Source organism: Ochotona curzoniae, unplaced genomic scaffold, assembly GCF_017591425.1.
Source record: "Ochotona curzoniae isolate NIBS_2020 unplaced genomic scaffold, NIBS_Ocur_1.0 scaffold_3890, whole genome shotgun sequence".
NCBI lineage: Eukaryota > Metazoa > Chordata > Mammalia > Lagomorpha > Ochotonidae > Ochotona > Ochotona curzoniae.
Window position 1 is genome coordinate 25,995,639 of NW_024467115.1, and position 24,709 is coordinate 26,020,347.

At 42.0% G+C, this 24,709-nt stretch overlaps 1 protein-coding gene across 1 annotated transcript in view; it reads left to right on the forward strand.

The window, feature by feature from the left end:
* The first annotated feature begins 2,904 nt into the window (after positions 1-2,904).
* Positions 2,905-24,709, forward strand: part of ADGB (androglobin) — a 177,325-nt gene continuing 155,520 nt past the window's right edge. The window contains exon 1 of the mRNA XM_040965667.1: positions 2,905-3,137. Coding sequence (XP_040821601.1) covers positions 2,905-3,137 — 233 coding nt within the window. The remainder of the gene's footprint in view (positions 3,138-24,709) is intronic.

A 24,709-nucleotide genomic window follows, 5' to 3' on the forward strand; every position in this document is an offset into this window, starting at 1 on the left:
TTCAAAACATCCCCCAAACTTGTATTGTATATTGGGTATAAAAGAAAACTGTATAAATCGGTTTATTTGTGTTAATGAACACATAATAGGGCTATCACCGTGTGCAGTAAGTTAATCCTTGTAGCAGCCAGCATCCAACAGCAAAGCATCAGATCCAGCCCTAGCTGCTCTTCGCCCTGTCCAGCTCCTTACTTGGGCACTTGGGAAAATTTGGCTCAAATATTTCAGCTCCTGCAATCCACATATGAGAACCAGATGGATTCCCATGTTCCTGGCATTGGTGTATCTCAACCTTAGCTGTTGCAAGTATTTGGGGAGTGAAGCAGCAACACTGGGTCTTTCTCTCCACCTCTCCCTCTGTTCCACTCCCTCACCCTGCCATGTCACTCTTCCAAATAGATCTCTCTCAAAGTTAAATATGTTTCAGGTGGCAGCACTGTCTGATAGCAAATTGAGCCACTGCCTATAATGCCTACTTCTCACAGGAACACTGGTTCAAATCACAGCTGCTCCACATCCAATCCAGTCCCCTGCTAAGGAAAGCAGAAGATTATCTAAGTATCTGGGTTCTTGCACCTATGTTAGAGATCCAGATGAAGTTCCTGACTTCAACCTGACTCAGCCCCTGTTGTTATGGAAATTTAGAGAGTTAAACCAGAAGGTGGAAGACCTCTATCTTTGTCTATACCTCTTTTTTTCTATGTTACTCTGCTTTTCAAATAAATATTACAAAAAAAAAGGACTGATAACACCATGAAAGTGGAGGACAGAGATAAATAGGAATAAGACTTTAATACAGTATAGATTAAGTTGGTATTAATTTGAACTAAATAACAAGTAGAAATCTGAGTAGACCTACAAATAAAGCTATTAATTTTGTTTTTTTAAATATTTGTTTCAATCAACCTGCATGCTTGCCAATGGATAGAATTGCCTTGCCCAACACCCAAGACTGGACCACCTTCTCGCCAGTGGAAGCTATGAGCCAATGGAGGGGTTGCCCAGGTTCTCCCACTTGGCTCACTCCCAGTCCTAGATTTCACACATGCCAATGGGTGGCAGGCCCCCACTCAACATGGCCTGCCCTCTCTGTCCCAGCCTTTGTATAATCTGGTGGATGATGTGAACCAGCCCACCCCACATCCTGGTAGGAGTGCATATATGGGGCTGCAGCCAGTACTTGCCCAACCTTTTGCCAGCCCCAGTACTCATGAGTGTTGACAGATTCCATGGTCACATCTAGCTCATCCCCTACCTCCCTAACACTTAAGCTAACCATTGGAACTTGTGTTTCCACAGGGTTAAGCCCACATATTCCCTTCAGAATCGACTCCTGGAGCTGGCTCTCTTGCTTGCTAGTTGGTGTCATGGCCCAGCATCATGTGACCTGTCCACTGTACTGATACTCACTGTCATGTACTGTCATAGCCTTGCCAGACAGGCCCCCCCCCACCAGCCCTAGCGTTCATGTGGGCTGGTGTGTAGTGAGCAGCAATGTTCCATGCTAACAAGCCCAGCTCAGAACTCCCACGTGGGCTGAAGCATTGGACTGACCCATAAAGGTCTTCCAGTCTCTCCCTTTCAAACTACCAGATCTCAGTCCTCTCACTTACCTGCAAGTACAGTGGAATTGTCTTTTGGAGTCCTTCTGCAGTCATTCCTTGTTGACATTTATGGTGTTTTCTCCAGAGATGTCCCTCAGCAGTAATTTCTCACCTGGGCATGAATCCATAGGTCATTGACCCAGCAATCTCAACCATCAGTGTGCTTATAAGCTGTTTGGGGCAACAGACTGTGCTAAACAGTTTATCTACAAGCACGCACAAGAATCAGGTCTGGGATCACCTTAGATGAGGTTTCTTTGAGGATCCCTCAACTGAACTGTTGGAGTCAGAACTACAACCATAGAGAAAATTGCAAGGCCCATGGTCTAATCATGGAACACTTTTGTCAGAGCTGAGCCTCCTCAGTGGCTTAGACAAAACAGTGGGCAGCATAGCCAGTTGGACATGGAGGTGAAGATGGTATATTAGAACCTGCAGAGGACACCTGGTACCAAAACGGAGGATGAAGGACAGAACAAATCGATCAACTATCCCAGCCAATGGTTGGCAGTGAAGTCTAGGCAAAAGGAGACTCTTAAGTGGACTGTATCAGCCAGTGGATTTTAAGAGATTTCATCATGCTTGGAGTGGCAAGATCGGCAGCAATTCACAACAGCAGGTCCCACATCAGGGATGTTGGGATGGTTGGGAGGCTAGATGTGGCTTTTCCCCTTATCTCTCCCTTTCCTCCAGATACAAGAAGGAAAAAAAGAGAATGTGGTAACAGTGGTTTTACCCACTTTCTTCTAGCCCTTGATCCTTTGTGCCTTAATCAACTATGTAAAGATTATTAACAAAATAAAAATAAAGAGAAGTTTTTTATAAAAAAGGAATAGATGTATATAAAAACTAAATTATTTATTTGAATAATGTATGTATTTGTTTATGGAGTTACAGAGATAGGGGTGGGGAGAAAAAGAGACCTTTCACACGCTGGTTCGCTCACTAAACAGCTGGAGCAGCCGAGCTGAAGTCAGAATCTAGGAACTCCATCCAGGTCTCTCACGAATGGCAGGGAGCCAGGTACTTTGTCCTAATCCCAGGCACATTATCTCATTCCCATAATGGAAATGGAGCAGCTGAGAATCAAACAGGCTCTTAGATATACCAAAATTTGTAATTTAAAACAAACCAAGTTAAGACTGAAAAACCTTCCAAACAGAAAAAGAACAAGACCCTGTGGCTTCACTGGTGAATTCTATGAATTGTATGAAACATTTGAGGAAGGATTAAAGGTAATCCTTTACTAACTCTGAAAATACATAGAAAGAGATAACACATTATAATGCATGGTATGAAGATGTTATCCTCCAAATGTGAAGGCAGACAAAGACTTCAAAGAATGAAAACCATAAGCCATTATCCCTTAGGAGTATGTGTGCAAATCCTCAGGAAAACACCAGCAAACCAAGTCAAGGAGCATGTCAAAGTGATTATACTCTATGACTACAGGAATCTTTCAAGATTGCTGGTAAAAGAGAACTTCCTCAAAAAGCCAACTGTTGAAACCTACAACAAGTATCATGCAAAATGGTAAAAGACCATAAACTTTCAGAAACAAGACAAGAATATTGGTTCTTGCCACTTCCTCTCAGTGCTGTACTGGAGGTTCCAGATGGGACAATAAATCAAGATAAAAATGAAAAGATTGAAACAAAGAGTCAAAATTATCTACATTTTCATGAATTATGACTTTGTATATAAAATATCATAAAAATAAGCTCTAAAAACTACTAGCTTTGAGTTAAGCCACCACTTTTAATAGTGGCCTTCCATATTAGAGCCCTGGTTTGAGTCCCGGCTGCTACACTAGCAATAACGTTCGCTAAGTTACACCTGGGAAGGCAGAGGAATATTGGCGGAGTATTTGGATCCTACCCCAGAGACTTGGATGGGTTTCTTGGATGTGGCCATTTGGGGATTGAGGCAGCAAGATGGAAGATTTTTCCGTTTTTAATTACCTCTGAAGTAAACAAATTAATAAATAAAAAAGTATTTCAAAAAACCTTTTAGTTTTTGGTAAATGAATTCAGCAAAATTGTAGCATAAGAGAACAATATACAATGCATAAAACTGGTTGCCTTTCCATATACAGTAAAGAAAAATCTGAAAATTAATGTACAAAGCAAAATCATGTGTAAAACCACCAGAAATAATAAGATAACCATGAATAAATTTATCCAAAGAAGCTCCAACCTCATATACATTGACAAATACAAAATACTATTTTAAAGAAGTTGAACATACAAATAAGTGGTAAAATATCCCATCTTCACAATTTAAAGACATGATGTTGTTAAGATTGAGAAACTCCCAAAGTGATGAAGAGATCCAATGATAATCTTAAACAAAACATCAACTCTCTTCCTGACTACTAGGATACACCAATACACAATTCACATGGAAATGCAGGAGACCTCAAATAGTCAAAACTGTCTTGAAAAGAGAATACACACATTAGAATGACTTCTATATCTTGATTTCAAAATTTAGAGCAATCCAAGACAGTTTTAGGTCCTGTTACCAAGTCATGAAATAGGTGCTACATAAGGTATGAAAAAAAAATAGTCCTATGCAATAGACACAAAACATGTTAGGGGATGTTTCTTTTTAATTTTGACAAGTGTGATTTATTTTTGATTATTAATATTTCACTATGTACTAGTCACTGTCTTGTAGCATGTTTTGTAAGATCAATGACATTTGATAATCTGTCATTACCACATTAGAATATCTTTATGCAATTAAGGCTTTAGTCACAAGACAGGATGGGTTTTATTTTTTCCTTTCTTTTTTATTATGAATTTACTATTATTGTTGTTATTGTTATGATGATGTTATGATACAGTTCCATGGGCTCTGGGATTTCCATTACCTCCTCCCCAAATTTCCCCCTCAATGGTTTCCCCTATATTATACTAGCATAGCCTTTCATAAACAGTCATAAGTCCATCATTCTACTATTTCAGTGTATCCTGACATTGTAGGAATGGACAATGGTACAAAGTCCAGAATCCTATTTTGAAGATATGTTTAATAGTTCCACTGGGAGTCCACCTTTTTATTTGGGGGTAGAGATACTTACTGCGTTGTGTCTTCACTTCTTATTGTGCAAGTCTCCAACATTCAGTCGTGTAGATGAATATATTTACATACATGTTTATATATATATGTTTATATATATACATGTTTATATATCTATATCTATCTATCTATATATATAGATATATAGATCTTGTACTTTGCATGAAGGTTGCTTTATATCAGAGAGTTCTAGTTTTCTTATGCCACCTGGGGCCATAGTTACCTGGAGGTTCTGTCTGTGGAAATGAAGCATCCAATATAGCTGGCTCTCACAGCCATCAGTGAATTTTGGATGTAGATCAAAGCCGTAGAGCTTTCCCACTGCACCTGCACATGACACTTCACAGTATGTCAGTCAATTTCAGTGAAGCAGAGATCCAGGAGTGACACACTCAGGGTGCAAAAACTAAAGCTGTGTATGAGTGCTCTGAAGGGTTAGTCCAGAACTAGCACAGGGTTGCTTTACTCATAAGGTACTTCTTAAGCTATCAAAGGTCAGGACTAAATTCTGGCTGAAGGAAAATGCAGTCTGTTCTTAAAGGAAAGAGTTACTAAGAAATCATGGCTTAGAATGGCTATGGACTAATTTGCGTACTCTCTGCATCCAAATCCCTATGAAATCCTAACCATCGTGTGACATTTGGAGATAAGGCCTTCAGAAAAAAAAAAAAAAAAAAAGATTAAGGTTAGATCAGCTGATGGAGTAGGGGGCCTTCACAGCAAAAAGATGAGCACCTGCAAGCCAGGAGGAGAATCCTCACTAGCGGCAGACAGTTCAAATAACCTTACCTTGAACTTCTCTACCTCCAGAACTGGGAGAAGTAAAAATTATTGCTTAAGCCACCCAACCTCTAATATCTTGTTATTTAAAGCTAACAATTCACTGATTTTTTTTTATTTTACTAACAAAGCTATAGATTTTCCTAGAAATATTTACTGGAAATGCTTTATGTATCTTCCATTTCTTCAATGTGGATGTCAGTGTTATTCCAGTTATATGCTTTTTTTAAAAAGCCTACCACAACCTTAATCACAAAACATTTAAACTCGCCATTGCTTTTAGTGGAGACTGTTTATTTTGTTTCTGTAGGGCACAATTTTAGGAGAATATTTTTTCTTCATGACAGGCACCTTTCTCTTCCATTTTCTTATGCGAAATTAAAGTCTTCGTTGACAATTTCTTTTAGATCATAAAGAGAGATCTCCCTACCACCGGGTCATGTTTCTCTTTCCAGTCATCAGGTGCATCCTACACAGAGCGTTAAATGTGAACCCGAATGACCTTTTTTTATTATTTATTCTCAATTTCTAGCCTCTGCATGGTAAAATTAACACTGAGTGGGAAGTAATTTATGTTCAGTTCTAGAATCTGTTGAAGTCATTCAAGTAACTTGCCCATAGCAACAGAAAGAAGTTGCATGGAATACTTGCAATGCAATGTTGAGTTGTGCACATTGCACACATATGATGCCTTTTTACTTTTTGAAAAGATAACTGGCTCAAATTTCAGAACAGGTATAATTCTTCTTTTTAAGATGTATTTTTTTTTATGGAAAAGGTAGTTTTACAGATCTTGGAGGTTCCTGACCAGCAGGCGCCCATGAACAGATGGGCAGTGCTCCTCACAAAAACCACTGAAGACAGTATGGTCCACTATGTCCATTTATTGCAAAGTAAGCACAATCTTAAATAGCCTAAGGAAAGAGGAGCGATGAAGGGTGTCTTTCGACAATCCTCCTACCCAACAATGGCACTGACTAGAAGGCTTCTCTATCTCTCTGGACCCTCCTTTCATGCTAAAGGCCATGAACAGCCATAGCCATCCTGAAAATTCTTAACATCATTGTCCTAGCTTTGATAGCAGTTTGAGTATCCTCCAAAAAGCCTATATTTTGTGGGAGGGAGAGTTTTTCCAGTCATATGTTAATAATTAACACATTGGTATTAAGTATTAATAAATGAAAGCTATAGATCTTAATTAATTATTACATTTAGGAGGTACTTAGGTCATTGGGGTACATATCCTCAAAATGTTGTTCTTGTGAGAGGATGGATGATGATTTAGGTCAAGTTTGGTGTACATTCCCCTCTGCTTCCTGGCTCAATAAATAGTTCTTGCCATCACACCATTCTCATCAGTCACACATAGACTAGGTCACTTGATCTTGGACTTCAAGCCTCCAAAACGATTATTATGTAGTAACACAAGCTGACAAATATAGTAAGTGGCATATGTACAGCAATCTCTGTATATTAATTTTTAACTTAGTGTCTCAGTATTTCCATCAATGCTTTTCTAATTTTTAAAAAATTTTTAAAAATCTTATAGTTGAGAAGGATGAATGTCCATGTGGACTATTAATTACAGTGGGGAGTGTCAGGGAATAGGGGAAAGTGGATGAGACCATTTTTCCCAATTTCCTTTTTCTTCTTCCTATATCTGGGAGAAAGGGGGCGAGAAGCCACACCTAGCACCCTAACCTGGGAATGGAGACTAGCTACCCAGTGTCATTCCAGTGTCACTGATGTAGGGCATGCTCTGAGGGTATTTCTCAGTGGTTTCAACAGCTCTGGAAAGCTGTTGATTTTATTGTTTGAAGGATGAGAAAATCCTTACAAGGTCCGTGGTTGGCATAGTCCACCTTGGAGTACCCATTCGCCCAGACACTTGCTGTCAATGTTCTCCATGTGCATCTGGCAATCCCATCCATTGCTCTGTCTTCAGCGACTGAGGATGCCCAGTTCTGACACATGTACTTCATGGTCAGACCATAAATCCTGTGATTCGAGCCATGTTTGGAGTTTTGAGTCCAGCAATTCAGTTGGGAGGATCCCCAAAGAAACCTCATCTGAGGTGACCCCAAACCTGATTCTTATTTGTGTCAACCACTATAGGGTCCGGCTGAGTCTGTCATCCATGTGGGCCTACACACACACTGTTGGTTGTAGTTGCTGGGTTAGGCTGGACCTGAGCATCCACTGGTTTGTGTATGGGATGCGGCTGGTGACAAAACTGACCCAGCAACTACAACCAACATTTATAGGCTCAGGTCTTGTACTCTCCAGGTGGTGCTGTGGTCTTCCTTGACAGGTCTTGTGTCCATTCCCAGTACTTGCCAGTTGATCCTGCTGCAAAGCCCAGCCAGCTGCACTCACTCTGGCTCATGCATTCACTGGTATATATGGTTCTTTAGCCTGGCTTGGTTCTCACCATAACCCAGCTCACATGCATGCTACCGGGTGTTATAGCCCCGCCCTGCCTTGTCTGCCCCTGGTCTTAATTCTTATGCTCACCAGTGGGAGCAGTGGCCTAGCAGGAGAGTGCCCACCTACCAGGCTTGTACCTCTCTCTCCCAGGTCTCACATGTGTTGGTAAGTACTGCAGCCCAGTCTGGCATGACCTACCTCACCTCAGCATTTGTCAGTGGGGACTACATCCAGGCCCAGCTCATCCTGCTCCCAGATCCAGCTGATGATGGTAGGTTCCACAAACTATCCCAGCCTGGACTGGCCCTAGTCCTAACCCTAATGTGAACTGGCTGATTTTGTGGCCCAACCTGGACTGTTCTTCACCCTTTTCTGGTTCTCATTTCTGCCAGCAGGTGCTATGAATTGGCTCACCCTGACCCAGTCTGGCCTACCCCCATATCTGACCCACTGGTATGCTGGTGGGTACTATAACCCAGCCTGATCTGGGCTGCTCCAAATCTTGGTTCTTGTGCTGATCTACAGCGACTGTGTCCTGACAGACGTGTTCCTCAAGCTGCTCTGAAAGGTCACTCCCAGTGGCAGACCTCATGAATACTGGTAAGTGCTTGGCCCAGCCTGACTTGGCTGTCCTGACAGATACTGCGACCTCGGCCAACCAGCCCACATCCATTTTGGCTCTTACTGTTGGTTGCTACAGCCCAGCCATGCCTGGTCCACACATAGACCCAGCTGTCGCATTATTCAGCAGGTCCTGAGACCTAGGCCAGCCTTTCCTACACCGATTCTAACTCTTGCAAGCACCAGCAGGTGCTGGAGCCTAACCAAGTCTCACTCACCCTGGATCCAGTCCACATCTATACCCAGATATAATGCAGTCCTTTCCAGTCCAGATCCCCTACCCATTCCAGCTCTAGTGCTTGTCAGTGGGAACCACAACCCAGTTCCTCAACTCCCTGACCATGTCTGCTCCTAGCCTCAGATCTTGCCTGTGCCATTCCACCAATACTTGTTCAGAATAAAGCAGTGGTATGAAGTTTCACTGACCTATTCAATTAAGATTATTTGATTATTCTTTCAGTGCTTAGAGTTGAATAAAATAGCAAAGCATGACACTGTGGATTGAAAACAAAACACTCTCTGAGCTTGGAGACCTATCTTCTGGGAACTGCTTTGAAGAAAAACTCCTGGCTGTGTGATTTTGAGCAAGTTGGCCACATTTTCCCACATTTCCCCTTCTATATCTGAATTGGAGGAGGTGTGATAGAATAGCTGTTGTTGTCTTGCTTACCTGAAAGGACTGTTCTTCAAAAGCATCCAGCTTTGCTTTTGTCTTTCTCTTTCCTTTCTTAATTTACTTGTTTCTTTCTTTCTCTCTTTCTTTCTTTCTTTCTTTCTTTCTTGCACTATTTTGAGATATAGAGAAAAAGAATGAGTGAAACAATGAGAGAAAGAGAATGCACTTATCTTGAGAATCATTATTGACATTCTCACCATGACTGGGACAAGGACAGCCCATGGCCACGAGTTTGCAACTCAGTTTAGGTCTCCTACATGGCCAGGAGGAACCCAACTACATGAGAAATCAACACTGCCTTGAGTCTTCCTTAGCAGGAAGCTGGAATCAGGAGTTAGAGCAGGTATTAAAACCCAGGCACTGCTCTTTGGATGTGGTCAACTTAGTCATCCGTCTCCTATGCTACATCTTCATTGTACGTATATATTTTAAGAGTGGAAGGCATTTTTAAAGTAAAACAAACTGATGCTTTTTCTAGTAGGAATTTTGCATGTTTCTGTCAATTTCAGGAACTATTTCATTATATTTTTCTGAAATCCAAAACTGATCATTTGGTACATGGTTGCTGTCTGCCTGCTCTGCTGATAAAGGTTTCTGAAGATAACTGATAGTTGGATTATAAACAATGACAGAAATACTCTGGTAATAAAAGAATAAAAAAAAAAACAAGAGAAGGTGTTGTGTTGCAGGAAGTCATGCTGCCACTTCGGGTACCAAATCTCTTATTAGAGTGTCACACTTCAGTTCTGGTTATTCAGCACTCCCAATTAGGGTTCCTGCTAACATCCCTGGGAAGCAGAAGAGGATGACTCAACTATTTGGATCTCTGCTACCTGTGTAGGACACCTAGATGGAGTGACTTGCTCTTGGTTTCAGCCTGCTCCAGCCTTATTGATGCAGGGATCTGGGGGAGTGTACTAGTGGAAGATACCTTTCTCTTTCTCTCTTACCCTATCTTCCCATTCCCTCTCCCCACCCACCCCACCCTATAACTCTGTGTGTGTGTGTGTGTGTGTGTGTGTGTGTGTGTGTGTCCCTCTCTTACATTATTCCTTTCAATTAACTCAATAAATCTTTTTTAAAAATACAGTCAAAAATGTAAAATATGTTCAGAATTTTAAACATCCAGACTTCAAGTAAAATCTTTCCAGCTCATTTCAATCCACCCAGGACCTCTAATTTATCCATCCTACTCTTAATTACTGCTCATCAGTTTTTCATGCCCTTAGGTTATTTTTATACCAAGTTTAAACTATCTGGCTCATTACTTACTTTAAGATCTATTTATTTGAAAGAGAGAGTTACAGATAGAGAAGGAAGAAGGGAGGGAGAGAATGGAGGAAGGAGGGAAAGAAGAAGAGAGAGAAATTGAGAGAGATCTTCCATCTATTTGTTCACTCCCCTCAAATGATTGCAGCAGCCAGAGAGTTGGGCCAGACTGATGCTAGGTACCATGAGATTCATCTAGTTCTCCCAAATAGACCGCTTTCTGCCACTTTCTCAAGCACATTAACTCAGAGCTGGATTGAAACTGAGACACAAACCAGTGCCTGTATGAGATGCCAGCATTATAGATGGTGGCCTTATTCACCATGCCACCATGCCAGTCTTGGTTTATCTTAATCACATTATTGCATATAATGCTACTCTCTTGGTTTTCTTTCTCTGCATGCTTCTCCTGGGGAAAAAAAATTCAACTACGTAGTCCATTTTTTAATTTTATGCCCTATCTTTAGGTATAAAGGACACCCAGTAGCTAGAAAGTATTGCTTCTTTCTGAATCATGCAAGATATCAATGGAAAAGGTTAGCATTTGAGTTGGTAAGATGAAGACAGCAGATTGGCTTCCCTAGTGCACACACTCATTATCCAATCTCCTAACAGGGAACAAGAAAGGCAGGGGAATATGCTGCACATCAGGCATAGGAGATCCTCATACTCAGGGCTTCAGACTCTGGAAATTACTCCAACAGATCCCATCCCCAGCCTTTGCTTCAGAAATGCCATCAGCTTCCTTGCTTCTCATCAGGCTTTTGGACTAAATACACTACCAGCTTTCCTGTTTCTCCAAACTGCAAAAAAAGTAGCTCTAGGACTTTGAGGTCTCCATAATTAACACAAGTAAATTCCCACAACAAATGTCCTCTTTTATATCTCTTTATAGTTATTGGTTCTGTTGGCTGAAAAATCTAACACATTTAATAAGCCAGCACTCTCCATGCCTACTTCATGCACTCAATCTGATGTATTCATAATTGGTTTCTGTATATATCTGACCCCACCTACTGCTCGCTTCAGCTGGAGCTGGGGTGAGGAATGAGAGGGGGCGGATCTTGGAATCCAGAGATATTAACCTCTGGCAGCCACCTAGCTGCAGAGGCTGCCGGGCAAGACGGTGGCCTCATGCCTACTTCATACGAGCCAGCCACCATGTGCACGTGGTGAGCAGCTCCCGGGCAGCCAGTGTGCCATTTGGCCCCAGGCTCTGCCTGCTGGCCCCAGGCATGGGAGCTCTGGGATTTGGGTTCTCTGATGCGCTGCTTAGGTAGCTCCATCCTGAACCCACAGTGCTTTGGAGCCGTGAATCAACTCTAAAGATTCCCAATGACAGTCAGTCTCAGTAAAGCTCAGACTCCGGGCATGCCCAGCAGGATGTCCCCATTACCTGCCATGATGATGGATCAGCAGACGGGTCACAGTGGGTAGGGCCATGACATTAACTAGCACTCAAGAACCATATCTGGGGGTGGAGTGTATGGGGGGGAGTGTGGGCCACACCCTGTGAAATTCTAACCCCACTGGGAGACTTATTAGAGGGGATGGTGACATTCTAAGCTGGGTGAGACCAAGGAGCTTAGCCACAGTCTCTAGTGCAGGGATTGCATCAGGCAATGGGCTGTGCAGAGCTGATCCAGAGCGACTACTGGCAGGCTTAGGACTGGCTGTGATCAGGCCTGGTTTGGGAGCTGGGGGGAGACCCTGGCTGGGTGAAGGTTCCCACCAAGGGGTGCACATGCTGGAATGGGGCTGTGTTCTGGTCAGGACAGAGTTGTAGCCTCCCTTGGTACAAGTGTGAACTGGGTCTTGGCACACCGGTCCGGGTCAGACTGTAACACATTCTAATGTTTTGGAGGACCAGGGTAAATGTGGGATGGACGGACTAGGCTGGGTTTCAACCCCAACTGAGCCATGTATGTGCTATATGTGGGTATGGACAAGCCGTGGCTGGGCTGAAACATCCAGCAGCAAGAACCAGAATGGGTTGAAGGGCAGTAAAAAAAAAAAAAAAAAAAAAAAAAAAAAAGCGCCTTTGCTCCTGCTCGGACAGGAGATGAACTGAGTGGTGCTGGCCCACAGACCCACTGGTATGCTTGAAACCTGGCACCAGGAAGGGTTCTGAGGGAGGAATCTGGGGGACTCCTCTGACAGGACATGGATCCTTCAAATAAGCGCAAGAAGCATGGAAGGAAACAGCCCAGAAAAAGTGCACCACTGACATACATTTGGCATGGGTTGGGGTAAACCAGGCTGAGTCAGTTCGTGTCATCCACTGACAAATCCAAACGTCTGAGCAGAGTGAGGTTCGAGTCAGGTTCGGTTGCAACAAAAGCAGGATACAACACAGAATACCAAGGTGAGGCTGCCTGTGCCAGATGAGACCACAGCACCCAACCAACACAGGTGAGTATCAGGAAGGGAGAGCAGAGCCGACAGGGAAATAAGAGGTGGTTCCCATGCTGGATAGCTACTCCCACTGGAGAGCGTGAGCTGGGACCAGACTAGGCAGGGCTGCAGCACCTGTGAGCCTCATATGTACCAGACCAGGGAAGAGCCAGGACGGGCGGACTATTCCTACTAGTGTTAACAAAACGGGAGGGGGTGAGAGCTGTCGGGGCTTAGCCGTAGCAGAAGCTGGCACTAGGGACCATTACTGTCAAGTCCAACCACAGGGCCACCTGAAAAGAACACAACCGAGAGAGTGACCTGGGAGGGAAATAGTGGGCTTCCCCCTCTTGGGTCAACACTCCCATGGGAAGGCAAAATAACAACTAGGACAGGGGCAGGGATGGCTAGACAGAGAGGCATTCAACAACATCTGTGAGGGCTGAACAGTTGAGCTGGTTGGATGGAACTAAGCTCCAATACCTTTCGACATTTACGAGAGCCCGATGGGATATGGGGCAGACTGAACTAGGCTGCTACACATGCTGGCAAATCAGGGCAGGGGTGGACCAGGTGGGGGTTATTGGGGGTCGCTCTCACTAGGCTGCAGCTCCCAGTGGTTGGTGTGATGGCCGAGTACGTGACGAGCAGAACCAGGATGGACTACAACACCCATTGATTCAAGAGGAAGTCGAGGCTCAAGATGGAACCAACCCAGCAATTGCAACCACCAGCTGAATGGGGACCAGAGAAGGTCTCCCCAAGAAGCCATTGAACTTATCTGGACAATAAGATGCTGGACTCTATGCTTGGTATATGCTTGCAATGAAGGAATCTCAACTGAACTTGAACTGTGGTAATGCAACAAGGTGGAGGAATCCAACCATGGGGGCGGAGGGAGGGTTAGTGAAGGGGTGGGGAGATTCCCAGTACCTATAAAACTGTGTCACATAACACAATGTAATTAATAATAATAATAAAGTTACAAAACATGCTACTGAATGACTAATGTGTTAGTGAAGAAATGAAAAAGAAAATCAAGAACCTTCTTGAAGAAAATGATGCTACTGTATGGTCTATGAGTCATTCCAAACCTGCTCTATAAATGATACTTAAAGATGTTCTCTTGACAGACAAAAGGAATACCTTCCACCAAAACCAAAGGCAAACGTGAAAAACTTCCCAGTAAGATAACAACAAAAGACTAAATCAATGAACCACCAACTGCTAAAATGGCAGAACCAAATTACCACCCATTCATATTTACCCTGAATGTAAATGGCTTAAAATAATCAATCAAACATCATAGATTAGTAGATCGGATTAAAAATCAAAACCGATCTATTTGTTGTCTACAGGAGACATGTCTCACCAACAAAGATCAGCAGAAACTGTATCTCATAGATTTTTTGTTAGTTTCGTCTCTTCAAAAACACTTTCTTCTGATTAAATTCTTCAATGACTCATAAATCATACAGAATTGTAGACTCTTCAGGCAGATGAACACATGATTTTATGCATAATTGCCCATCAGTCTTCTAGAGTCATTTCTCCTCAGTAACTAGGAGTAGGGATTGCATGGCGTCCAATCTAAAATATGATATTTTTATCAGTTGTTTTATGAAATATTTCTGCACCATACTGTCATAAAAATAACACTGATTGGCCAATCCACCAGAGTTGAGTGGCCTAGGGCAAACTTACTTGTACATTTGACTGTAATGTCATGGGTTACTGATATGATGAGCATGACCTGACTATGGCTTTTGGAAGCTGACAGGACTCATCTACATAATAACTAGGCTATAAAATGAGCAAGAAAAGGCAAGTCCTGGGCTACATCTGCTTTTCAAACCTCCACTTTAATCATTTTGACTGATGCCTCAGGTGCAAAAGAAAGTCACATGGCCAAAGACATAGTTAGGAGGTGGTGAAATAGAATGATTCTTTTTTAGAAGTATCAATTGAGACTTCCAGAAGCAGCAGGGCTCTGAGAATATGTATTTGAGGTCTTTTACAATCTTCTCTTTGACAATGAATTATTGTTGTAATATGAAAATGCAACCATCTTTGCCCAGATCTCCCAAAAGAGTCTTAACAATGATGTCACTGGATTCAAATCTGAGGAGCTAGTTTTAAATTAAGATTCTAATGTAAGTGACATGCAGTTAAATACAGCAATCCAAGACTAGGCAGGGATGCAGAGCTTCCATGAGTATTATTAAAATAAGAACTTTATATAGAAATTAAATTTTACATAGAAGTAAATGTTGTAGCATTAACAAAATATTCACTAATAAATTTGTAACTTGGTATACGTGAACTTTTCAAAGCTTTCAGAGAACTTGGAGAAACCAAGATTGTTCTCTGCAGGAGGGCCAAGAAGTTCATGGAGAGGCCCATTGGAGGTCATTACCTCTGTGTAACACCCACCTTTATGGGTCCCAAACGAGGCAACTAGTGCTAGAATTGCAGATGCTGTTAGTAAGATCATCAGCCAAGAAATAACTTGAAAATGTGGGGGAATAAAATCATATTCTCTGTTACTCAATAAACCAACGGACTTATCTAACATTGAAGAACTTTCTGGAATAATAGTACTGCTTAACTTAGTGCTTTAAATGAGAATGTGTTTTAAATCATTCACAAGTTCCTCTTTTGCCAAACCAAAACCAGAAAGGGGAATTCCAGAAAATGTAGTTCTCAGTTTAATCAGGTTACATAGAATATTCCATAATGTTAATTCTAGTTTCATTTTTTAAAAATTCCATTGAGTTTTCCTTCATATTACCCAAATAACTCTGCTTAATGGCTATTTAAATATCTTATTTTGTGGAATTTTTATGTTTTGTGCCATTTTTGTTATGTCATTGTATTTATTATCAAATTTTAGAAATTTCTTTTAATTTCTAAATGAAATTCTGTATTGTGTAATTATAGACATGATTTTTATTCAGCTAAGCTTGCCTTATCATTTTCCAAACTAATTAATTTGGAAAGAAGTTTTAACTTCAGCCAAATTTAGTTTATCAACTCCCTTATTACATTGTTATTATTTGTTTTGTTTACTACAATAAGATTGTAAAGATATTCTATTTTTTAATAAAAGCCTTTGAATGACTTCCATGTTAAATTACAATCTATCTCAGGCCCAGTGCGGTGGCACAAGTGGTTAAGGTCCTCGCCTTGCACGCCCGGGATCCCATATGGGCGCCGGTTTTAATCCCAGCAGCCCCGCTTCCCTTCCAGCTCCCTGCCTGTGGCCCGGGAAAGCAGTCCAGGACGGCCCAAGGCTTTGGGACCCTGCACCCGCGTGGGAGACCTGGAAGAGGCTCCTGGCTTCAGATTGGCATAGTATCGGCCTTTGCGCTCACTTGGGGAGTGAATCATCGGACGGAAGATCTTCCTCTCTGTCTCTCCTTTCTGTATATCCGCCTTTCCAATAAAAATAAAAATAACAAAAATAAATCTTAAAAAAAAATTACAATCTATCTTGAGGAAATTTGTGTATATGGAGTAGGATATTTCTTGTTATATTTTTACATTATATTTTACAGATATCAAATTCTTTGATGTTATATATTGGAAAATGTGTATGTAACCATCTCTGTCCACATTAAATTCCACTGATCCCTTTACAAAAACAAATTGACCATATTTCATTGTATATCTATGTACTTCTAAACTAACAGTATTGATTGATGGATCTATTTTCTATTGTATACCTATAATTGTTACAGTTTGTAGTAATCCTTAAGGTAACATTTCAAATTTGTTCTATTTAAAAACTTAAAAAGCATTGCAGATCTTCAGTATGTCTACATAAATATTAGTGTCCTATTGTTAATTTTGATTTTAAAAGGACTGAATTGTTTTTATAAATGTGTGTTTCTAGAATTTGAAAGAAATCTTGTTCCCTTTTTAGGAGCAGCCATAATGACCTCCTTTCACTCTTTCTCTAGGTGCATCTCTCCAGAGGCTTGTCATTGCTTCCTGTTTGCGTGTAATGATATAATCCAAATATGTGGATGTATCAAACCAGGCACCCTCACATGAAATGAAAATGCCCCAAGTGAAGGGACAAGCAGTAAAAAGTGTAGTCTGGACGTGTGTGTGGCGGGGGTGGGTCTGGCTTAGCTATGCTGCAGCACCCAGCCATGCGATGCAGAGCCAGCCAGGATGCAGGATAGACCTGACTAGTCTGCTGTGTAGGCACAGTAACCAGGGCTGGGGGCTGGCTTGGTGGGGGTTATTGGAGATTGCTCTGAATAGGCTGGAGTTCCTGCTGGTATACGTGAGGACTGCATGGTTTTTTGGCAGGGTTAGGCTGGGCAACAGCATCCATTGGTTTGTGTATGAGATGGCTTTGGGGACAGAGCTGATCATGTGACTGCAACTACCAGTGTGTGTGTAGGCTGAGGTGGGTGACGGCTGAGCTTTCATTTGATCCATTTCCTGTGACATATTTCTTAAATTCCTTGAACAGATGCCTTACATGCTTCTTGTTGTTGATAAGAAGCTTTATAACAAGTGTTTTGAATTCTGTATCCCTCATTTTCTCGATGTCTTCCTCAGTGAACTCTGAGGTTGACAAAAGCTTTTGCTCCAATGCAGGAGAGTATTCAGAACATTCATCATGCCTCTGTCTTTTCTTTTGTTTTTGGTTATTGTACTTCTGGTTATCAGATTCTTCCTGGGGAAGGTTTCTAAACTGTGTTACCCATAGGTTTACGGTTCAGTTTTACTTATTGTGTTTGATACATGACTCTTTGTTTGCAGTCAGTCGTGCCACTCCTTCCATCAAGTTCCAGGTCTGGGTTCTTATGTTAGATTTCCACCATGGTCTCCATAGCCCCAGTTCCTGGCTCACCAGTCTCTACCTCCTGTGATCCCATGTTGATGCTGCACTGTTGTCTCTGCAACCTTTCTCCCACTTCTGGTTGGAGCAGATCCCAGGATTTGGGAGACACCAGGAGTTCTTATATAGCTAGGTTATTGGTGGTGCTGGTCTTGCTGAAACCCGTTGGCCTTTAAGCCTAAAGGCCACACAGACATATTTTGACCCATACAATGTCATAACCATTATCATTTTCCTGTGGGACCAGCGCAATGCACTGAGGTCAGTGACATCTCACTGAGCTCAGCACATGTGCAGCTCACTGTTTTTCTCGCAGTCTTAAAGCTTTGGTCACACTATACAAAATGGCATCTGATGTGCCACTACTAGAATTCTTAATCTGCTGGCCATCAGGTCTCAGTGCTACTCAGACTGCTCTTTTGTGGAACCTGTTGGATGCCACATTATTGCAGTTCACTGGTCCAGAAATGAGTTCATTCCCAGCCTAATGCATGTCAGTACTATCCCACAGCCTTTCCCACCTTAAACAAAATGCCACCAGATTCGGCCCCAGGGGGAGGACAGGACTATGAAATCCACCCTGTTCTCACATTGCCTGTCTGGAATCTGCGACTCTGTCTCTGCTCCTGGTCAAATCAATCAGACCAGCAGGATGGGCAGTTCTTTGTCTGAGTTCACCTCCTGGGCTTCCAGTAGATGTCCCTTTCCACCTTGTTGCTGGTTGAGTTGTAGCTGCTGGTGCAATTTAGATTGCTGTTAGCTGAATGTTGCTGGGATATCAGTCACTGCAACACCACAATGCAATGTCGGCTGCATTCCTGTGTTTCTCAGTTGCCAGGTACCCCTCTGCTGTTGTACTGTCTTTTATTTCCTGGAATGTGCCCTCTGCTTTACACTGGCTAATGTTTTTTTCGTCTGTTTAAATGTGTCCTTACCCTAATCTGTTCTCATGATTATCCCTCAACTAGACACTTCTTTCTTATCAAAATATGCCTGTGTTCTTCTGGATGTCCCTGCTCAGGGCTGCCACAGCATTTGAGCCACAGCTGTCCTGTAGACTCCTCTGCATTGTTTTTAGACACCGCCTCTAGTTTCTATTTACCCCACAGGGCTGTAAGTTCCTCATGGATAGGAACAAATCTCTCTCTCTCTCTCTCTCTCTAATGCTGCTTTATTGCAGACATATTCAGATGTGTGAAGTGGAAGTGATTTAGAATTTAGTTTTGCGCTTTTCACTTCCAAGGCCAAACTCATCTGAATATGGTATCACATATCCTGCGGATTGTGATTTTTTCTATTCAGGTTGCTAGAGACAGGCACCATTCCTTCTCAGCCCTGTGTGCACTCAGAACAGGTAGTCCTTTTACCCTTTACAGGTGACCTGCCTCCCCTGCAGGTATAAGTCAGTATTTAGGTAGATTCTGACAGCCCCATGTCTGAGGATCCCCTCTCTTTGCCTCTCTAACCTCTGCTCAGTGTATGCACTGGAGCTTCTCTCTGGCAAGGCTCTGAGAGCTCTTACAGCCCAGCTTCTCTGGATCTGACCTTTGATTCTGCAAACCAGTAGCATTTTCAAGCTTCATCTGGTGCCTCTTCCTTGTGCCGGAATCATGTGGCTGGCAAAAGCATGAGTCTAGTACCAGACTGTGAATGTTGGAATCCTGCCTGATGGCTTGCTAATTTAATTTAACCACATATGCCTCATTGTTTACATTCAAGAAGGTTATAAAGGCTAATTTTAGGGTATCTATAACAATTGGGTGATACAGAAAAAAAAAAAAAACCTTTGGGAGGGTGCCAAGAAGCTACCAGGAATTCAATACGTGTAACCTGTGATCATGTGTGCTGAGGGTGACTGGTGAAAGAAGAATGAACTGTTTCTGATTTGAGTGACTTCGTAGGCTGAGCCTGAGAAGCTGAGCCAGCGGATCGCTCAAGACAAAATACGGCACAACAGCCCAGGAAGTTTAAAAGATGAATAAATAAAGTTCTGTAAAAAAAAAAAAAAAGGAGAATGTTAATTTCTTTTTCAAAGATTTATTTATTTTTATTACAAAGTTGGGTATACAGAGGAGGAGAGGTGCATTAGTGCACCCCCTATACTTAGCAGGAAGGAAACCCTCAATAAATCACAGCTACCACTATCATTCGAAAGTGACATCAATCATGATCATAAACCACTTGTCAATTTTGGCATTGGTAGAGTACATATCCAGTTTACAACTAGAATTAGTGTATAAAGGAGTTTATTTTCCTCTTATAATCAGACCTTACCAGAGCTTCGGCTCCGGAAAGAGGAAAAATTTCATTTATACATTTAGCATTTTTGGGAGAAAACGGAGAAAAAATATTGGGCTCAAGATTAGTAGGCATTTTATACTTGTCAAATTTTTTAACCATTATCTTATTCCATGCTAATGACAACCTCGTTACTTTATCCAAACTGAATCAATTTTTAGAAAGTGGGCCTGGAGCGGAGCAGTGATATGCTTGGCTTACAATATCACTCCTGAAATTAATGTTTTTAGTTCAGCTTTATGAAGAAGTAGTCTTCATTTTAGCAGGATTTTAGCAGGATGCTTTTGTCTCTTGGCCTGGGTTTCTTGATCTACAGAATATGAAAAGATGTAGATCTTTTGATTTCTAAGGTTTTCTTCCTGAACAGTCTAGGCAACTTGCAGACATTAGCAATGGCTTCGTGCAAAGCAGTGACTCCATAGGATTGGCCTCTTAGAGGTGTGCTAATTTTACCCAAGATTTTTTTTTGGGGGGGGGCATACTAATCGGTGTGTACTTGAGCTGATGAGATTTGGCATTGAATAATGTTTTCTTAAACACTCAGTCTTTACTTAGTTTCAAGAGAATTCTCTAGAAAAGTCAACGGTGAATCGATGAAACAGCCCTATGTCTTCATTGTCTTCATACACGACACACATAAAAGGAAATGTCTGCAAGTTACTCCTATAGGAAAGATATCGATGCTCCTGGCTTTACATTTATTTTGCCTATAAAACACAATGACGTTGCTGTTTGTCATCCAGGTAATTTCCAACAGTTAACCTGATGAAACAGTCTCTTTAGGGTGGAGAAGGTAGGGCATTCATTTGTCAGAGAAACTGAAAGAATTGCTTTGTAGGAAGTTGCTTCCTAACTGCACAGTGCCTGCTTCCTTAGTAATGATTTAAGGACTGTATTATGTTGAATCAACAAAGGTGAAGATCCACATAATATCCATATTCAGAAAACAGACTAGCCAAACCAGAGCACAAAAACTCGCGTGTCTGTGACCCTGAAGCAAAACCAGGCAGGGTCCTCTTGAGAGAACCCCAATTAATTTGAGCTGCCCGTCAGTCAATCCTACTGTCAGATTGCCTGGGCGCCCAGACAACACTGCCAAGCTTCCTCCCTGCACTTTCGGTTTTCACATTCCTCAAACAGCCACAATCCCAGAGCCCACCCTGCTGGAGTCCTTTCTGAGCTAGGGGGACGCTGGCGCCGTCTCCTGGCAACAGCGGACGCGCAACCTGGGCTCCCAAGCCGGCGGCTTGTCCTGAGTTCAGTGCTTATCTGGGTGCCCTCTGCCATGACCACCAAAGCAAGCAAAAGGAAGGAGGTGCATAGAATCAACTCTGGCCACGGATCGGGATCGGATAAATCTAAAGAGTAAGCGAAGACTGCCTGTCCTCCTCTCTCTTGGTTCAGCCCCCTTGACCTTGCCACGCTGTGCTGGGTCGGCCTGTGTGGGAAACTGCCTGGACACCAACTCAGCGAGCCCGCTCACAGCTTCGCTTACTTCACTGGAAGACCCCATCATCCTATACATTCTTGCTGCCATTTCTCCTGCTTGTCTGTCTTCACCCTGTCCCGCTGCTGAAACCTCTGCTTTTCCTGCTTTGGACACTTGAGTGATTGAATCTGGGGCTGCAGTGCGGAGGTTTTCTCCGCTTCTCACTTTGCTCTACTTCTTAGCTGAGGCAGACACAGGGAGATGGTTTCTTTAGGGCACAGGTGTATTTCAAAAGACTTTGCAGTTGAAGCCACAACTGCCTAACCCCAATAAGGGGAGAGGAGATCTCATCCTAAAGGTGATTCTCTAGTTTGTTCCCCTCATCCACTCAAGACTCTCAAATGCCATGATGGCTATCAGAGATGCCGGCCACCAACTCCTGATTCAAACACTGGCTTTCTCAAGGCGTTAGTAGTGAACTGTGTCAGAAGTGGAGCAACTGGGACTCCAGTCGATGCCCATGCTGGCACACGGGTGATGGCTTAATTTGCAATGCCACAATGCTGATCCCAATAGTTATTTATTATAAATCATATTGTTCTCATTTGTCTTCCTCGTAGAACGTGATTTTTATGCATTAAGTCATTTTTTTAAGATTTATTTATTTTTATTGGAAAAGCATATATGCACATAGGAGGAGAGACAGAAAGGTAGATTCTGTCCAATGATTCATTCCCCAAGCAGCTGTAACAGCCAAAGCTGAGACGATCTGAAGCCAGGAGTCCAGATCCTCTCCCATGCTCATACAGGGTCCCAAGGCTTTGGGCCGACCTGGACCGCTTTCCCAAGGAGGGAGTTGGATGGGACATAGGGCTGCTGGGATTAGAACCAGCGCCTATATGGGATCCCAGTGCATTCAAGGCAAGGACTTCAGGTACTTGGCCACTGCACCAGGCCCTCAGGAATCTTTAATTCTCTGTTTTACCTACTGTTGAGTTCATAGTACCTAGGGCAATTTCTGGGCCATATCAAGTAAGCATTCACAAATGTATATTAAATGAAATAAATGCATGGGGAAATGATTAAGAAATTTCCATAGCGTTTCAGAAGAATGTTGAATGTACCAAAATGATATTAGTCACTATCGTTTCAAATCAATGTATATGAAAGATACACAATTGTTTGGGAGCTTGGGAGTCGCCGGCTTTAAGGAGTTTATATCTTGAGAAACGTAAGAGTGTTAACCTTCTGTGAAGCAAAAGACCAAACCAGACATGATAAAGTACGATATATGCCTTGTCCCTACGGTTAATTCATCACACCACAGAGATAATATGCCGCATGGAAGATACCAGCTCTGCCCTTGCTAGGATTTCTATCTTGAGCTAATAATGCATTTGTAAGACTTTTCCTTTTTCCCAAAAACGTCTGAATATAACTACATCAATAACACCATGTATGTGTATTTAGGGAAATGGAAAGGATGAACAAATGGTTATTTTTGAAGCTAGATTTTCCTAGAATCTGAGCATTAGGCATGAAACCATCATTAAATTTTGCTGTAGCATCATATAGTAATATGATGTTATTTTTTAACTTGCATTTTTAATTTTTAAAACTTTTTTCTCATTTCTTTCATTATTATTACTATTATTATGATATGATACAGTTCCATAAGCCCTGAGATTTCCCTTGTCCCCATTCCCAAATCTCCTCTGGCACAATGATTTCCCCTATATTATTACAATGGTAAAGTTTTTCATAAATAGTCGTAAATCCATCATTGCCGGCATGAACAATGACAGTCCAGCATCCTATTGCCAAGATATATTTAACAGTTTCATTGGGAGTCGACCTTTCATCTGGAAGTAGAAACGCATACTGCATTGTATCATCACATCTGGATATGATAGTTTCCATTACACAGTTACTGTACATCCCCTTAAGTGAAAAACTGCAATACAAAATCAACAACAGGAAGAAAACTAGAAATTTTCAATGCCATGAAGTTAAATAGCATGCTATCAAATGACTATGTGTTAGTTGGGTTTTGTTTCAAGATGGCAGAATAGGGTAAGGACACATTTAAGCAGATGACGATAGCCAGGGCGAAGCAGATGGGACACACTGCAGGAAACAGAAGAGGGCAGGCTGATGGCAGAGGGGCACCTGGAGACTGACAGACACTGGAAAGCAGCAGACACAACAGTGTGGTGTTGCAGTGACCAGATAATCCAGTGGCAGTCAGCAAGAGGTGAACTGAGTTCCACCAGCCTCCAGAACTCCACCAGCAGCCAGGTGGGAAGGAGAGTTCATTGGAGGCTCAGCAGGTGAACACAGGCAAAGAACTGCCTGTCTTCCTGTTTTGATCGATTTGATCAGGAGCAGAGACAGAGCAGTATGAGACTGTTTTTAAATTAAGTCCAAGTTCAACTGAAGAATTAACCACAGATACCAGGCCAAGTCAGACACAAACCTTCACCCAGTAGGATGTATAGGGATCAAAGTCCAGTGAGCCACGTGATTGTCATTTGAATGCCCTGTGGAAATTCCAAATGAGCTGTGTCATTTCGCCACACCTAGTGGTTTCACGTTCATTAAATTCAAGTGTTTGTAACACTCTGAATGCAGAAGTCAGAGAAGAACTCTCAGAGCCATCAAAAATGTCCTGCACATAGATTTTTACCCTTTACAGCTGCAATGGGTAACATCTTTTTTTTTTTCTTAGCATTTTATGTGCCAGATTAAGGACACAGATCATGTCTGGTTTTGCCCTTTTGTTTGATCAGGACATAATAAGAATTCTGCCATTTGTTTATAAAATGAGGCTATAAGTTACTGAAACATACCTTGGTTTCCCTTCTTCCTGAGTTTTATTGTAGCCCAATTTGCCTTTTATTTTTAATAGTATCTGCTATTAGCACAGCTCAAAAGGTAAAATGCTACAGTTAATAAGACCAAATATCCAAATATCCAGCTATACCAAATGCATATGTAAATATGAATTTGAATCAGCCAGAAGATTGTGCCAAGTAACCTTACTGCAGAATTTACATTAAACTCCTTATTCTATTTTTTCTCCAACTTGCTATATCAACCAATACAAAATTTCTTTTCTGGAATTTACTCTGGCATTAATTCTTTTGTAACACTGGAAAAATCACTTTGTATTCTGACATTTGGCCTTCTCTTCTTCAAACAAAGGGCTAACTCATTTAAAGTGTCCTCAACCCAGCACCACCTGTCTCCACTCCCCGAAATAATTTTCT